This window comes from Anguilla rostrata, chromosome 4 (genome assembly GCF_018555375.3).
Source record: "Anguilla rostrata isolate EN2019 chromosome 4, ASM1855537v3, whole genome shotgun sequence".
NCBI lineage: Eukaryota > Metazoa > Chordata > Actinopteri > Anguilliformes > Anguillidae > Anguilla > Anguilla rostrata.
In genome coordinates this window covers 12828729-12845975 of record NC_057936.1, presented here as the reverse complement: position 1 = coordinate 12845975, position 17247 = coordinate 12828729, and the positions used below count along the sequence as shown (strand labels likewise).

The following is a 17247-nucleotide window of genomic DNA, read 5'->3' as shown; positions in this document are numbered from 1 at the left end:
GAATAATGGAGGCCGTTACAGCAGCAAATACTTTTGCGGACGTTTGTGTCAACACGTCAAATTTTAACACGCCAATAATTGACACCGTTCATTTTCGACGTATTACAATGTCATGAAACCTGACAGAATACGACAAAGCTGTATACCATCGTGGCTCGTTGGTCTAGGGGTATGATTCTCGCTTAGGGTGCGAGAGGTCCCGGGTTCAAATCCCGGACGAGCCCTCCTTATACACTCCGTCAAAGTACGGTTAACAATTAACGAGTTTGTTAACGTGGAAATCATTGTTGCGTGTAAGATTGCGCTCATTTCCCCCGAAAACAAAGCAAGTGAGACGAGGATACCATGGCTCGTTGGTCTAGGGCAGGGGTGCTCACACTTTTTCAGCATGCGAGCTACTTATAAAATGACCAAGTCAAAATGATCTACCCACTACAAAAATGCAAAACATATATTTATTTACAAATATATTGAGGATTCTTTATATGTACAATGTATGTTGATGTTCCTTGCATAACCGCATGAGCCAATATTGCACAACACAACATAATTAACTATGTACATTTTTTTGTCATTACCTGAGTTTACTCTGATGACTTGCACTGAATTGAATCAGCCAGGGATACATAGTCCGGACAGTAGCTGCTAACAGCCAGCCTCAAGCACACTTCCAAATGTTCATCAGTCATGGTGGAACGGTACTTGGACTGACTAGCTTGTTAGTTTTGTTGCACTTGGCGCCGTTGTGTCAGAAAAATTCAGATGTCATCTAACTGGCTGCCCTATATCAATCAAGTGACGGGATGGATGATAGGCTGACGTCTATTTTTTTTAAAGAAAAAAATATGGTGATTTTCACACTTTCTCGGTTTTATGTGCTATTTGCACAACAGACATTGAAGAAACACAATGAGCAAAGTATTAAATATGTCCGTTCTGTATTTTTGGAGAAATATGCGTTTTAAATTCATCGTCTTATTTTCAACCGGTTGAGAAAGTTGTCATTTTTCTGCGTCACGAATACAGTAACCACTCCCATTTCCACGCTCCGTAAAGAAATCTGACAAGACACACCGTCCTGCTGTTCAGACAATGCAAATATTTGACTAACGTTAGGTTCACTTAAATTAGAGTGCCTTTAGAATCTAACGCTATCTAACGTTAGCTAGCTAGCTAAATGAATATCTGATATTCTGATAACCAGAAATAATTGATAACCAGAAATAATCTAAAGTTTAGATTATTTCTGGTTATCAGAATATCAGATATTCATTTAGCTAGCTAGCTAACGTTAGCTAGCTAGGAGGTTTGCTTTCATAAGGCAATGTTATCGATAACGTTAGCTTGCTAGTTTGCTTTTATGAGGACGTTATAGTTGTGCTTTTATCTTAACTTGGCTAGCTAGATAGCAAAAATTATAATTGGATATAAGTCAACGTCCTTACCTTAGCTATCTATCGATACTTGATATACTATTAAGCTAGCTAGCTTGTGAAAATTCAGTCTCCCAAAGAGAGCGCGTAGCATGGGGGTAGCTATGGTAACGGGGCACGGTCTGTCAATCATAGCTAACTGACAGTTCTCATTACCACGTCCAGACGGTTCGGGTGAATTTTTATAGTGGGAAATTTAGGCTTAGAAAAATACGTTTTAAAGTACATTGAAATGACTGAAGAATAAAAAAATTATGCACATTTGTTTTGTTGTTGCCTAAAGACAACTGGGAAGTGTCACGTTCAACCACCATGGTACTCATGCGATCTACCAATACTACCTTTGCGATCGACTGGTAGATCGCGATCGACGTATTGAGCACCCCTGGTCTAGGGGTATGATTCTCGCTTCGGGTGCGAGAGGTCCCGGGTTCAAATCCCGGACGAGCCCGGGTTAGGTTTTAAAGATGAACAACTACGTGTTCCAGGGGTGTGGGAAAACTTCGCAACATATGATAGAATAACCTATATTTCCGAATGCTGTGCTCAAAAGCACTGAACAACACAATAGGCATACTACATAAAACTCAAACTATTTTTATTTATTGGGGGAGAACGTGGCGACTGTCCGATGTCATACTATCAATGACATACTGATAATATACAATAAACCTAAATAATGAATTTATGTGCAGACTGTTTTTGTATGTTGATGTTGAAAAGCATTCCATGTGGCTCGTTGGTCTAGGGGTATGATTCTCGCTTTGGGTGCGAGAGGTCCCGGGTTCAAATCCCGGACGAGCCCGACTTTTTGATGGAAGTTAAAAATGAACCTAAAAATGAATACTGCGTAAACCAACCCAGTCGGATCCCGTCGGAATGGTACTCAACGGTCAAGTAATTCAAATGATATCAGGGGGGAGTTGTTGCTGTGCGTTTACCTAGGGCTATGCGCTCTAGGTAGATCGGCAAGCAATGTGTGTTCTATGTAAAAAGACTTGAGCATAGCGAAATGATGCGACTCATTTACGTGAAAAACATGGTCAGCAGATGGCAGCGCAAGCCATTTTTCATGTCATTCAGAATAGACTAATCAGAATGTGTATTTTCACACATAGCAGCAATTTGAGTGAACAGAAGTGGATTTCACGTTCTTCACCTCACATTACTTATGTACAGAATTTTCATCAGTGAACAGAAAGTGCTAATCAGTTGGATATTGTTAAAAGGATGGGTGTATTTCAGCAGTTGTGTGCTTACCTGAAATAACTGACAAAAGTGCCCACAAACTTTGTTTCCAAATGCGGCTTACTGAAAAGAAAAGAAACAACAACAAAAAAGTTCAAGTCCTTATAAGCTAGTCATTCTAATGAGAGGAATCATCATCACAGCTGGGCCTGTTTTGTGTAAGTAACCACTTCAATCAATTTCCTCCCTCCATTAATCCACTTTTTAATGTCACTCCTTTTTTTACTTTTGTTTTTTTCTAGATAGTTTTCTTTTGTTGATATCTGTGTTTTTATTGTTCCATAAGTTCATTTTTTAAGGAAAAGTGCTTTGTATAAGCCCCTTCCAGATTTTTTAAAACTTTCCCGTCACATTTATTTTCTCCCTAAGTTTAAGTTTATAGTTGTTGCTGTTATTCTTTTCCTTGTGCAAAAATATGTAATAAATAAATAAACCACGTCAGTAGAATTCCCCATGGTGTTGAACATGTCTCAGGGTTGCAGTGTGGAGGATGCGAAATGATGTGGCATCATGTCTGTTAATATGAGTTTACTGTCATAAATATCATGCTGATTATTAACAGGTGATTTGTAAAAATAAACACAGGGAGCCAACCAACACAGTACCAAATTAGTCTTTGATTAGCAACCTGTAAAACTATAGGTTGAAGGTAGAGAGAACTGGTTAAACTGTGATGATCATATTTGGAAGTACTGTAATTCTCCAGTCCTTTCATGAATGTCTTCTTGTACACGGGTTCCATTTGGCTGCCCTCTGTGAGAATCATCATGGCAATTACAATTGCCACCCCAATGCCACAACCTTCTTCCCCCATGATGGCAGGTGAGAATTGTTTCCTGGGGTCATGGGGGTGTGTTATGTCATCCTGAGTCTATTGTCCCAATATTGTTAGTCAACAGAGCTCTACTAGCCAGCACCCAGCACACTGATACAATCATTCTATTTGAAGCAGCTTCCTTGTTAAAATATTACCTATCATGTAGCCCGTCTAACTCTTTCCCCAACAAAACAAGATCTCCTATTGATAAAGACATTGTTTCCCTGAGGTGTCACCTGTGAGGAAAAAATTCCCTCTGGAAAGTCAAAAAAGCTAAAGTCTTGATTTATAAGTTACTCATCTTAATTGGAGGAATGGTGACATCACAGCTGGGCCTGTGTCCTGCAAGTAAACACATGCAGTAAATTATAAATATAGGAATGTTTATTTAAATGGCAGTGATGTGTATTTATTTTTTAATGAAATCTACAGTGCATGTCCCCTGAACGGATACTAATGTATTTACTTGAAGATTTGTCATTTATCTGTTTGAAATTACAAATGTGAGGAAAGAACAACATTTAAGGCAAATGCTGACTTCAAAAGGAATTCATGGTAATTCCATAAGGCCTAAGGCACGACACATGACCCACCAGTCAAGATAACATTGTTCCCACCACCATCTGCCATGACAAATAGATAATGTGCTGCATTGACACAACAATGAAAATAAAATGTAAGATAAAACACAGTAAATCCTTACTTCCTCTCTAGGTTGCTATATGGTTTTGAGATATCATTCAAAGAATGGAGCAAGCATACCTTTCTCTAGAGTAGTCACTATACTTTTTGTTTTGCCATTTAGGCTACACACATTTTAATGTAAATATGCCATCTATATTTCTGTAAGCCTTCCACCGCACAGTCATTTCAGATGCAGACCAATAAGATTTGATGATTGATCTCAATTTCTGGTTTGAAAATAGATTAATCTCAGAGCAGGGCAATTGCAACAGTTAATGGGGGCCCTAACAGTCGTCCAAACTGCAGAATGTTTTGTGAAATCTGGAGAAGGAAACACAGTGTAACAACAAAACTACATAAACAAATTTTTTGTCATGTTTTTCCTCAGAGGTGCATAATAAAATATTCGATGAAGTTAAACCTAAAAATGATTCTATGGCATGTCGCCCTTTCATTGTCTCTGAGCTTGAAGACAAATAAAAGACATTCGCCCCCACCCCCACCCAAGTACGGAAACCATAAGCCTATGCGCAACTTGCGCATGTGCACGTGACCATTATCGCCAAGCGTGGACTGGATTTGCATGCGAGTACTACGCTTCTCCAGCTGCCACGGTCAGACAGGAAAATAAAAGACATCTACGTACTGCGAGAAAGAGTCCACCCCCTTTTGCTGTTTAAAACACCGTTAGTGATTCCTCCGGTTTCACAGCTGTTGCGCTGGTTTGGCTGCGTGGGAGGGAGAAGAGAAGCATCAGCGCTCTTTAACAGAGATACATTTTTGGAAATAAGATAAACAGAGTTCGGCGTCTGTATTCGCAGATTCATTCATACTGACTTGGAACTGGACATACCGCTAAACCAGCAGAGATTACTGTAAGTATACGGTGAGTGCAGTTTTTCATTAAAAAAAAAGAAATTTATGTTTTAATCTCCTAGAATTGTAGAATTACAAGGACATTGTGTTGTAAAATAACTATGATCAATCAAGGACATTACGGCAAAATATGTATTTTATTTACCGTTTGCTTTATTCTCTCTCCAGTTCTTTTAAAATTATTTAAATATGGTTTCAGAGCACGGATCGGAGCCATCACGCAAACCTGTATTTCACATTTAGTATAATTAAGTGTAACTACCAATTAACCTCCGTTATTTGTCAAACCTTAATTAATCTAGGAAAATCTAAAATATTCACTAATACATAAATTTGTGTAATAAATTATGAAATGGCTTCATGAATGTATTTAACTGAATGTACCTATAAAGAGTTAACTTGACGTGTTTTGACATTCAAGATCTTATGCCATTGGGTTTAGGCCCATGATATTATATATTTAAAAATATCAGTGACGACTAATAATAATAAAATAATAATGATAATAATAATAATAATAATTAGAAGAAGAATTCTAAAATAGATTTAATGAAATGTATCTCAAAGTTATGTACACTAAAAGCACACATGGGTTTCCAAAAACTAGGCCAATAAAAAGCAGTAGTAGAGATGAGACTTAATTTAAGCACAGGTAGGAAGTACTTTCCAAAGTTGACTTTTCTTCATTTTTGTTTAAATAAATATTAAATATTTGCTTTAACCCTAACCACCACTACAGCTGATATTTTAGAGTGAAACTATACTCTTTAAATCTCAAATGAACTGAAGTATTGGCAATTATACCATTTCAAATGTATACATATTACATAAAATCTGTCTGTTATTGTCCTTTGCATTATGTGCAGTGTCAATGCATATGGGACACTAAAGTATGCCATTCTACGATACATTAAACATTGTATAGCTGGTTTGTGGCAATAACGGATGTGCTCCTAATATACAGATTCTATGAACACAATGTATTAGGAAAAAAACTTCCTGGATCTTAGATATTCGCCTTACCACGTGCCTGTGCCATATGAATATCTCACGCGTTTTCTGGGAGAGGAGGGAGGGCGCTGTTTGATCGGCTTCTCTGATTCGCGTGTTTTTAGAGAATAACGTGCCGTCTCTCTCTCTCTCTCTGACTGCAGCGCTGCGGCGGAGCCATGGTGCTGTGCGAGGACAGGGAGTGCGGGGTCTGCTACGCGGCCTACTCCCGGAGGGAGAGGGTGCCCCGCGTGCTCCACTGCCGGCACACGTTCTGCGCGCCCTGCCTGGAGCTGATGGCGCAGCCCAAGAGCGGCATGCTGACCGTGCGCTGCCCGCTCTGCCGCCAGGTGACCTGCGTGGGGCGCGGCCTGGGCCTGCAGGAGGCGCTGTGGGTCGACACCAAGGTCTGGGACCAGATCGCCGAGAGCGAAGAGGAAGAGGAGGAGGAGGAGGAGGAGGAGGGGGACGCTGGCAAACAGACGCAGGCTGCAGTGCAGGCTGAACGGTGAGTGTCCCATGGCATGCGCTCATGCATGCGCGCACACACACACGCACGCGCATGCACACACGCACGCACACACACACACACACGCACACACACCTTCCTGCTGTTCTCCAGGTAGTATAGAGTTATTTGGCCATTATCTATGAAATTAATGCAAACCCACTCTCTTCCCCATCAACAGAAAGATAAAATATGAGGACAAGTAGCTACTAGTTTATAAACACAAGGTCTGTATATATGCTATGGATTTACTTCAGATGTGGCTCTGTCAGGGGCAGGGAGAGGCTATTTTTGGATGGGTGGATACCTCTTCCTTCAGGTCAACTGCCTTGCAATTGTACAAATTTCATTATCATGCATAACACGATGTCAACATTCAATATTATCGCATGTAATCGCAAAAATAATAAACGGTTTTGCAAATGTATGTTTTAAATATTATAAACAACGACAACAGATTTAAACGTTTCAATCAAATGCCGTTGGCAGGATGCACTGCAGTGCCTCTCCTCATTCGTTAACACCTGCGTCTTTTCCCATCCGCCTGTTAGACCCGCCCCCAAGCACTCCAGATGCAAGCTCAAACTTCCTGCCTTCCTGAGGAAATTCAAGAAGCCCCAGCGAGAAAGAATTTTGCCCGTCTGCAACATGTGAGTCTTTTTCCTGTTGTTTTGCGTTCCGCGGCGTAACCAAAGTGCGCGTTGTTGGTGTTGCATTCCTGTGGCACGTTGTCACCATCCTTTTGCGAGTATGCGTGAGTTACACAACAGTCTGAGGAAAACCCGTGTGGAGCAATCATCACCTTCCAGATTTAGCAAGCGGTGCTTGATCCTCTGCTGTGACTTGAGTTTCACAACGTCGCACGAGCACTGCGCTGGTGCCATCATATTACCATCATGTTTCTAAAATGTTGGTCATTTTGATAGGAATGTACATTATGGAAGTATGTAATAGACAGTTATGTCTTTAAATAATATCTTCGCAGCATCTTGACAACTTTCTACACTGTCTTTCTTTACAGAGAGATGAAATCTTGGCGTAGGCTTACTGCTGAGGAAACACTTTAGAAGGATTTTCAAAGGGAAAGGAGACCCAAACAACAGCCAATGTTCACAAGCCATTTTTTATATTTGTATTGTTTTTAATGGCCAAAAAAAGGGCATGTTATGTTTAAATTATGTGTTCACAATGTCATCCATGGGAAATTGTTTAAAACTACAAGGTGCTGAAAGAGAGGTTCAAGGTGAACAAAAACGATTCCATTTATATTTGTACATTTACACAGAGATAGGCCTTGTCTGCTGAAGTGGCGGAACTAATGTTATTATGAGAAGGCTCTGTCAAAGGGGGTCTGTCAATTGGCTGCTCGTCTGTAATCCCCCACAGCTGGTGTTGTGGGATTTGGTTCAGCTGTAGGCCTCCCAACAGAGCAGGTGTCTATCCCTGACCCAGGGTCCTTCCGACAGATGGTCTCCTATAGGCTAGCCCCAAGAGACCCCGCCCACCTCTAAACTAATTATACATTACTGTCACTGGATAGAGCCACTAACTTATTCTATGCTATTGTATTTATACAACTTGAAATATTTCTAATAAACTTTTTTAAAAGAAAAATGTGTGCTTGCTAATTGTTCAGCTTGCTAACCGATTAACGTTCTGCTGTAGCGGGTTCATTTCTTGATAGAGATTCTGACCTTTACTTTCTGTGTGCCTATCCTGACTCATACTGCATATTGGCCTACAGTGGTGGTCAAGTTGGATATCTTGAACATGACCATCTGTACTACTTCCTCTCTATGCTCCTTTCGAAAGGTCTTCCAGATGGTCCCCTTTTGATCGCTAAAGCATTAAATGCCTTCCTAATTAACAGGAAGCAGCACAACTCTCCAAGCATAACTCAGGAGGCCAGTCATGTGAAGTTTTCTCAGAGTCTGCCTAGTTTAAATGTATTCCCATTGGAATTCTGCCGAGCATTGGCATTGGTCTAAGGTTCACAAATATTTTTTACACGTTCGGTTACTTGGCTTATCTGATATAGAATAGTTTCTTTGTTGTTGTATATCAGGCATACACAGACAAAGTGGTGTCCCTCACAGAAAGAATGATTTAAGCAAACTGACATTCTGCCATTCATTGAACACTGGCACTGGCCTTAAATTCGCAAATGTTTTTTACGCATTGTTACTTGGCTGAACTGATACAGAATAGTGTCTTTGTTGTCGCATATCACACATACACAAAATGGCATCACTCACAGAAAGAACCAATCATCAGGACACGATGGCGGTATAGTGAAGCCTATGATACAATCCCACCACAGAAGGTTGAAAGAATGAAGGACCTCTTCCCTCTTAAACACCCACTACAAATAGATATAATAGGCCCACATGAATATAACATTGTATAACATTGCAAATTAGCCTTTGGTATCCATTTTAAAAAACAGAGAGGATATATACTGTATGAGCACTTTTGAAGGTAGGAGATGCAGGGCAGAAAAAGGGAAAACAGAGCTGTCTATCAACAAAAGATTCATCCATCCATGCAAAGGGATTAGATGGCAGTCTTAATTAAGCATCTGTTATGTATTAATGTGCTCCCATCTCCCATCACAGAAGCCTGTCCCTCTTTGTTCAAGATAAGGTCAAAGAGAACACTTCTCTGTCTTGGTGTGTTTGTAAACAGACAGAGTGAGTGACACAGGTCAGTGCTGGTCAGTATCTGAACACAGGTGCCCACGGCTACCTCTTTGGTTTGTGAAAACAAGGAGTTCTACCAGAGGTGATTGTGTAGACCATCCCAGATCAACCAAATTGAGCCAATCAGCCTTTTCAGAGGAAGTAGTCAGACAGCAGTAACTACCAGGAAGACAAGGTACCAGTTGTACAAGTTCTAAATAACAACTGAAATCATAGTTAAAATAAAGTAAAATAAAGTAATCATGTGACCACTAATTTATGATGATATAGCCATACAGAGTACTGTGTGTTACCAGTAGCTGTAATGAGCAAATAAGAATGAATAAACTTTCAACAGAAAGATAAAGAGAGACTGATCCTTCCCTGAAGCTAATCAGCAGGATCACTCTCCATATCCATTACATTACATTACATTACATTACATTCATTTAGCAGACGCTTTTATCCAAAGCGACGTACAAAAGTGCATTTTCATGATCGTAGACAACTGCTGAACACGGGTTCAGTAAGGTACAATTACTTATTTTGTAAAACTATTTACTAAAAATATCCAAACACAAATTATTTTTAGAAGCCCTCACACTGCAGGAGGCACGGGGGTTTACACATTTTACGAAACTGTTAACAATTAAAAGGGGCAGTAAATATTAAACCACAAACATCAAACATGGCTGGTCACAGTGACTGAACAGAAGTGTTTCTTTTTTGGTTTCGCCACTGCGCTGCATGTGTCATGTTGTCATGGTGACTGAAGCAGGTGGGAGTTGCCTATCCAACTGCTTTGTAGGCTTGCAGGTTCTGGCAGGCCTGGTCACACCTGGGGAGAGGTGGCAGTCAAAGCAGCATCTCGGTCAAGGGAAGCAGCTCGGCTCCCAGCTCCAACAACACAAGCCTCTGAACAGGAACACTGGGACAAGATTTCCTGATGGTGTGAACATTTTACATAACATAAAACATAAAACATAAAACATAAAACATAAAACATAAAACATAAAACATAAAACATAACATAACATAACATAACATAACATAACATAATGTAATGACGAGAACAGGGCATTCAGCCCAACAACGCTTGCCATTTTCCGAACTAAATTAGCACAAAGCTCACAAACTCCTGGGGATTGTATTCAATTCAATTTCATTTAATGTGGATAATGTGGATGGATTAAAAAAAAATACTTGTAAAGGCTTACAAGTCAGACCTGTTGCTATTAGTACCTATCAGACATGCCAAGCATGACCTCTAAATGCATGAATGCACTGAATGGCCATAGCGTTTCACCTGATTCCAGTTCTAGCAAATGTGATGAGGATGCCTTTCCTTCTTTTGACGTTTACTACCCAGTCGTTCAGACTCTCTGGCTTCCATCCAGCTTTCCTGTCCTTTCCAGCTTTCGGTTTTCACCCCTGACCCCCGACCCCGTGACCCAGTCCAGTCACCTGGGAGCTTGTGGTCCAGCTGGGGGGGGGGGGGGGGAGCCTCCGTCTGCTCAGCAGTCTGGACAGCGGGCACAGAGGGCCGTATGTCCACAGAGGTCACACCTGTGACCTCTCAGGACAGAGCTCTCCACTCACTTCCCCAGAGCGAGAGTGCCTGGACCTCTCAGTTTCACCTTTGCACGCATACCTTACAAAAAGTCCCGCTGAATGTGGTTCGGATCCCAACCGAGAAGAACCTGAAATGCTAAATATGTAAAAGCTGTGCTTATGCAGTGTTTAATACAACCTTTCTGATGGAAAGATACTGTATATATTTTTCTGGATGCATTTCCTGTCTGACTAGGAGGAAGGATAACAGACATTTACAAGTCAGCCTCGTCTTGTTCTGTTGATAAATGGCTCACAGGCTCTCTGCGCTCCAGCTGTCCTCATTCTTCAGGTTAGCCTTTTTTTTTTACTTTTGCAGTTCCCGGGTAAGAACTATTCTTACATGTCCCACAATCCTTCAGTGTCAGGGCACTTCCATTAGGCAGTGGCGGCGGTGGCCTTAGGTCGCTGTGACGAAACTCCCTGGGAAAGCCGCCATTGCAGATGAGCTGGCTCCCGCCCTACATGTAAGTACTTGCTGCCACAATAGGAGACGCTCAAAACTCACACAGCTGCTAATCCCACCGAGAAGCGTGTTAATTCCCACAACAATAAATTCTCTGATAAACCAATACACCCTGTGCCTTCCTCTCTGTATGGCACAGGGAGCCTTTGAATGCGTCCATTTTCTATTTCGCCAAGCACTGCGTTAATAAACTCTGTGCTCTCCTGTTTACTATTGGCTTGTGACCCAACTACACAATTACACAAGCTTGACAACCAGGAGCACAAAGAATGTCAAGTGTTATTAATTGCACAACTACAACCTCATACATACCGCTACACTTAAGCCCTTAAGCCAATGGGATGCAAGTAACAAGGGCCCAAAATAGAACAAAGAAAATGCTCATCCTTATATGACCCTCCAAACCCAAGGGAACAAGTGCACAGCATAAACACAAAATGTAACACGTGTGACCTCCTTCAGGTTTCTCCAAGACCAAACAAAAAAACAGGTCACTGCTGATTATATACTTCAGTTGGTGACTGAGTAGAATCTCGTAACTGCTCATAAAGGACATGTGCCATTCACTGGCTTGACTTTCTCTGTGCTCACTTCAAAGTTTCAGAGCATTGCTGCCCCCTTGTGGTATGTATTGCTTTTGCAGTCTGGATTCCTCCCTCCCCCTTGGTTCAATTGTTCAATAATCGAGAGAGAACTCATGGTTTAAATTAACCATTTTATTCAATCTCAGTGTAAAAAAATAAAAAATAAAAATTGGTTCAAAACAAAAGAAAATAGAGAATGTAGTTTAAGGCCAGCAACGAAGAAAGCTCTATGGATTTATACAGGTGAAAGTGGGGGTATAATAACACTTGGACAAGAGCTTCCATTGTGATATTTGAATATTCTAGAGATGTTAATGATACACAGTTCTACTGATTTGACCCATTTAAGTTTCAAGTTTATTTATATTTATATAGCACATTTCATGCAAAAAGCAGCTCAAAGTGCTGTACAAAAACATATCAAAGCAGACCAATAAGAACTTATGAAGGACATTAAACTAACAGTGCATAATCCTTCCATGAAATCATTAGAACTCCCGTCAGTCAGGTATGGCGTGACTGATTGATTTAGAATAACTGAAGTAAGACACCTAGAGCTTTAGATCAGTCTGTTGTTCACTGTAGCAAGTGTTGATTAATGCTATTTCAGTTTACAGAGCAGCAGGTGTGAGGTAGCTGTTGGATCTGCAATGCTACAAGTCATCAAGCCTTCACTGAAAATGAGAAACCCAATTTGCCTTTTGCTCCAGTGAAATTTCTTTATTTCGTATTAGAGTTCTCACCGAACCAAAAAAAAAAATCAGGATATTGAGTGGTGTCAGACAGGAAGAGTGAGCAAGCAGATAATGTTCCTCAGAAACGCAGTTCAATTTGCTTAAAATGCATGAAATTTGCAGAAGTGGTGTAGGTTAGGAGGTGTTTTGTTTGGTTGGTTCTCCACATACCCCCCCACACACAAACGCACACGTACAAATAGATCCACACTTACACATACATGTGCACACAAATGCTCATATACAAATACACTGTCTTATACACACACACGCACACACACAAACACTAACTCACTGAATCTTATTTTAGAGCAGTACAGATATCATTTAAACGATAAAATGAAGACAAAAAGGTTAATTTGGTAATAAGACATTTTATTGATCTTTTAGACAGACATGCTAAGTCTCTATACAGTGTGAATGGAGAACCAGCTCGGAGTCAACCAGGTCTGCTCCACAGAGCTGTGACATTGACACCCTTCGCAACAGAGCCCAGCTTACACGCAACGTTCTCTAAGCGTCACTGCGACCTTCCGCCAGTGTTGTGGCGCAATTCCCACGTCACAGAGATGTTATCTGAACATTATGTGTGAGCTGGGCAGTGCCCAACGACTGTGCGCCCCCTCCCCCCCCCCCCACCCACACCAATCAGGTGAAACCTAAATCTGCAGTGATTTCAACGTTTCCCACAAGGGGGCGCCAAATCACGTTCACTGTCGCGGTACGGGTGGGTCTGCTACTCTAATGCCCTGTTACTACACCAGCTCAGAAGAGTCCAACACACTCCAGAAAAAAAAAAACAATAAACATTATCAAGTACACATGTCAATTAATTGATCAGTCAATCAATAAATAACCCCTGCCCCAAATATATCCCCGAGGCTCTCCTCTATACACAGAGTTCAACGGTAGGGATGAGCCCTACAAGAAGAGCTTTGCATGCCTTTGTGTGTTCCGAGAAGGCACCAGTGTAATAAATACCGAGAGAGAGAACAGAGAGCAAACCAAAGAGTTGACACCAACAACGTTCAACATGGAAGCCTACTAAGATTCCCTCATCTTTAATGTGGTAAGTGGCATACTTTACAGTGTGGGGGGCGTCCCAGATTAGGTATACAGGGAGCGCCTGTCCATCCTACCCCTAAGTGTGATTTTCTTTTTAAAAACAAGGTTCTGTGTCCTATTCAATAGTCCTGTCAGGCAGCAAGTACATACTAAAAACAAAGTGGTTGTTATGAATCTGTAATGACAATGAAAAGCATTTCTGGAATTCATCATCAACATCCCATTACTGAGGAGTCTCGCTAGTCTGCTAGTACCAAGCACAGCTCTCTCTATACAGTGTAAGTAAGGGCACAGACAGGTGTGAAAAAGAATAAACAGCGATAAATCATCGTTTAAAAAAATTCTGAGGCTTTAAATTCACTGTGGGGAAACATGTATCTTTTGTTGTCATTGAAGGAAACACGGCCCGGACGAGGCAGCAGTCTGCTCTCTTGACACCGAAAGCATTGCAGGCAATCATCCCCTCAGCTTTGATGTGAGCATGCAGCAGGAGCACACCGTGTCATTGCGTTAAAGCAAACGACAAGCAGAAAAACCCAGCAACGCGCTCCGCCTGCAGTCGGAGACCATTTTCGGCTCGTTTAAGGTGGGTCGAGCTTTCATTCTTATTCAAAATGAAAGTTCCCCTGGTGACCGTCAATACTGCTGGAACACCAGTCACTTTTCTGATTCTGCTCTTCAAGACATTCCAACCGCTATAAAGATTATGGGCTTATTCCTTCAGTAATTAGTATTGGACTAGTGGAATATATATATTACATTAGCTGTCAAAACACATACATATCAAAAAGTGCATTAAGATCCCTCATGAAAGACATCAAAGTAAAAGTACTTTACCAGTCAGTGGTCCATGATACTTCCAGTGCTTTTTCGGTTCTTGGCTCTTAAAAACGGCGGTATTACTTTTGAATCGTCTTCACGGATAAATAAATATCACACATATTACGCAGACTAATGTATAATGACGTACAATGAAACTAAAGCATCGTGTTAACTACTTTGTTACTCCTACAATTCCTCAGACAGCTTTGCAAAGTTTGCAGTGTCCTTGCTGGGCTGCATTGACCACTGCCTTTAACTGACACCAAAGCGGCCATCTCCCATTGGTCCGGCTCCAAACTCACCACGGAGTCCTTTGCATTGAGCAAGGCCTAAACGTGCAGTGTGCCTTTCCTCATGTCTTAATTGGCCTTGGGGAACACACAGATAGGGACCCCTGGAACGAATCACAGATATCGCAGATGGACGATAACTGAATAAGGATTCATTTTCAGACGAAAAATAAATCATGAAATATATTTGAAACCGAGCCAATGAATGTCCGTAACCAGGGAGGCCAAGCCCTTTGATTTGATCTGAACCTGCTGTCCATTGTTCACGTGGGTGAATACAGGCTGAATGTAATGAAGGGCGATCACGATATAAATACTGTACAGCACATTGCGGTGAATATTAGTGTTCGCAAAAGCTTGTGAAATACCGTCAGCGAAAACAAACCGTAAGCAATGGGGCACGCACATGGCTTTCCTAAGGGCCCCGGTCAGGCCAGAATTTGCATTCTAACGTTGCCTGTATGAATAGCGAACATTTACACAAACACTACTGACATGTTCCTAACTCAAATATCCAAATCCAGTTTTACAGACAATAGTTGTTTCCACACGGTGCGTGAGTTCACAGGTGTTAGTAAGCGTTAACATGTTTAACTGGCGGACCCCAGCAGACGGGAGTCAAAGCAACCGCTTGCATGCAATTCCGTTCATTCTACTTTGCAGCCATTGGACGGCCTTTTCCAATCCTTCCCATTCTGGTACAAGCTGAAAACTGAGGTTGTCTGCATCTTTGTCAGTGCTTTTTCTTTAGTATACAAAAATACAAAACAAAAAAAAACTACCATTCTAGTTTCTCAAAAAAGTATACACATGTTTGGAATTCTACTGTTTTGTTGCTTCTTTTCCTTATTGAATTTTTTTCTCTTTTTTTTTGGCAATTTAGTTAATAAAGTACAATATTTTACAACAGAAAATTGATGTAACACTAGTTCCAACCAATGACCAATAGTCAAATGGGAAAGGCCAAATATTCAACCTGAACTTAACTGGAAGCTAACCAATAGGAAGCAACACAACAAGCATGTGGTGTAAATGAAGCTGCCCAATCTGGTACTGTGTATTAACAGGAACAACCGCCTTCGCTGGTGGGGGGCTCCTGTGGTTTGTCCAGCTTGATGTCAATCACTGGAAGGTGAACTGTAAAGGAAACTTACAATATTTCTTAAGCATCAAACATAAAAAGAAAATACAAAAACTGTCATTTTCTTTGGTTTTACAATGTAAAAATGACTACCTTATCTCATGAACCAATGGAGAAATAAAAAAAATAAAAATAAATAACAGTATGATATGACCTATGATAAGATGAACACAAATAAATATGTTGTGTCTTTACTGCCTCCTACACCAACCCTTGTGGCCCATTGTCAAAAGTAAGAGGGGAAAAAATATGAAATGACTTAATGTGGTTTACACTGGCAAAGTTCCCACAAAGACAGACAGGAGAAAAAATCAGTTTAAGAACAATTTCAATTTTCCTTCTGAAATTGTTCTTAAATGCCCATTTTTTTTCTCAGCCCTGAAATAGTGTGCAGACTGCAGCAAGCCAACTGGAGGGTGGTTCTATTCAAAGGGCCTGATGGGAAGTAAAAAAAAAAAAAAAGTGCTACATCACTGCTGCCTGCAGTCTTGGCACTGCCGAGGCGTCTTCCTGACACTACTGCGTCCTTACTGCCTCTCAGGCACTAGGGGGAGCTCTTGTTCCTAGACTCGTGGCCTGCCTTTCCTCTCTCCACTTCGGCTGACCGTGGATGCGAGAGCAAAGGCAGTACCACCATTTCTCACCTCAAAAGCAGACATCTCACTGACCTACACTATCCAGGACAAAATGTCCAAAGAATATTAATATTGATATTGACCACCTTGCTTAAAGTACTGGGGGGGAAGTATTAAGAGTAAGCACTCCTAAACAGCTGAAGAGAGGCGCAGGCACGACAGGACTGAGGCTGCACAAATTTGATCAGATGTGCATTAACATTAACAGGGCCCCAGATGGACGAAAATGGGATGAACAGCGCGAAGCGTGCGAAACTACTTAAAACACCTGCTACACTCCGAGCAGGCTGGGCGGTGACGGGCGGCGGCGACAGGCCTCAGATGGCCAGACGGAACAGGGCGGCCGGACGAGGGATCTGGCGAGCGGCAGCGGCCTTTCTCCGAGGCGCTCGCTTTTTCCGGTGGCGCAGAAGGAGCCGCCCGCGCTCGGCTCGCTCCCAGCACCGCCCGTCAACGGCGCCCGCGGGGACGACGCGCCGACCCCCCGGCTCCCTCCCCCGGCTCTGCCGAAAGTCCAAGGACGAGTTGGCGTCCGCTGGCTCGCGCGCAACGGCGATCGGCGGTTTCGAGAGATGACACCGGGAGCGCGGAAACTTGGCAACGTCAAAAAGCGGCGCGGTACACCTGCCGGGGGCCGGCTGGCTCCTCGCGGCGTTAGACGGGTA

General features: G+C 41.8%; 2 protein-coding genes and 2 non-coding genes across 6 annotated transcripts in view; 3 read left to right on the top strand and 1 right to left on the bottom strand.

Annotated features, from left to right (window-relative positions):
- The first annotated feature begins 152 nt into the window (after positions 1 to 152).
- Positions 153 to 224, top strand: trnap-agg (transfer RNA proline (anticodon AGG)). The gene has a single exon. It is a non-coding gene; the product is annotated as a tRNA-Pro (tRNA).
- Positions 225 to 2166: 1942 nt separating this feature from the next.
- On the top strand, positions 2167 to 2238 carry trnap-ugg (transfer RNA proline (anticodon UGG)). Its single transcript has one exon. It is a non-coding gene; the product is annotated as a tRNA-Pro (tRNA).
- Positions 2239 to 4742: 2504 nt separating this feature from the next.
- On the top strand, positions 4743 to 8170 carry im:7152348 (uncharacterized protein LOC559250 homolog). Of its 2 annotated transcripts, none has more exons than XM_064330741.1 (4): positions 4743 to 5057; positions 6213 to 6556; positions 7108 to 7206; positions 7578 to 8170. In XM_064330741.1, exons 2-4 carry the CDS (start codon positions 6228 to 6230, stop codon positions 7621 to 7623), a joined length of 474 nt encoding a protein of 157 aa, XP_064186811.1. In that variant the 5' UTR covers positions 4743 to 5057; positions 6213 to 6227; the 3' UTR covers positions 7624 to 8170. The 2 variants fall into 2 exon arrangements, with proteins under 2 accessions (XP_064186811.1, XP_064186810.1); XM_064330740.1 differs by having other exon boundaries at positions 4744 to 5068.
- Positions 8171 to 12983: 4813 nt separating this feature from the next.
- Positions 12984 to 17247, bottom strand: part of rab6ba (RAB6B, member RAS oncogene family a) — a 69869-nt gene continuing 65605 nt past the window's right edge. For both annotated transcript variants that reach the window (XM_064330737.1, XM_064330738.1), the window contains exon 8: positions 12984 to 15931. In XM_064330737.1, coding sequence (XP_064186807.1) covers positions 15867 to 15931 — 65 coding nt within the window. In that variant the 3' untranslated portion in view covers positions 12984 to 15866. The remainder of the gene's footprint in view (positions 15932 to 17247) is intronic.

Bases quoted from the DNA above. Each gene is read 5' to 3' on its own strand.
- im:7152348 (XM_064330741.1), top strand. From the start codon at position 6,228: ATGGTGCTGTGCGAGGACAGGGAGTGCGGGGTCTGCTACGCGGCCTAC. The intron at 6,557-7,107 runs GTGAGTGTCCCA...TCCGCCTGTTAG, and splicing joins GCTGCAGTGCAGGCTGAACG to ACCCGCCCCCAAGCACTCCA. The intron at 7,207-7,577 runs GTGAGTCTTTTT...CTTTCTTTACAG, and splicing joins ATTTTGCCCGTCTGCAACAT to AGAGATGAAATCTTGGCGTA.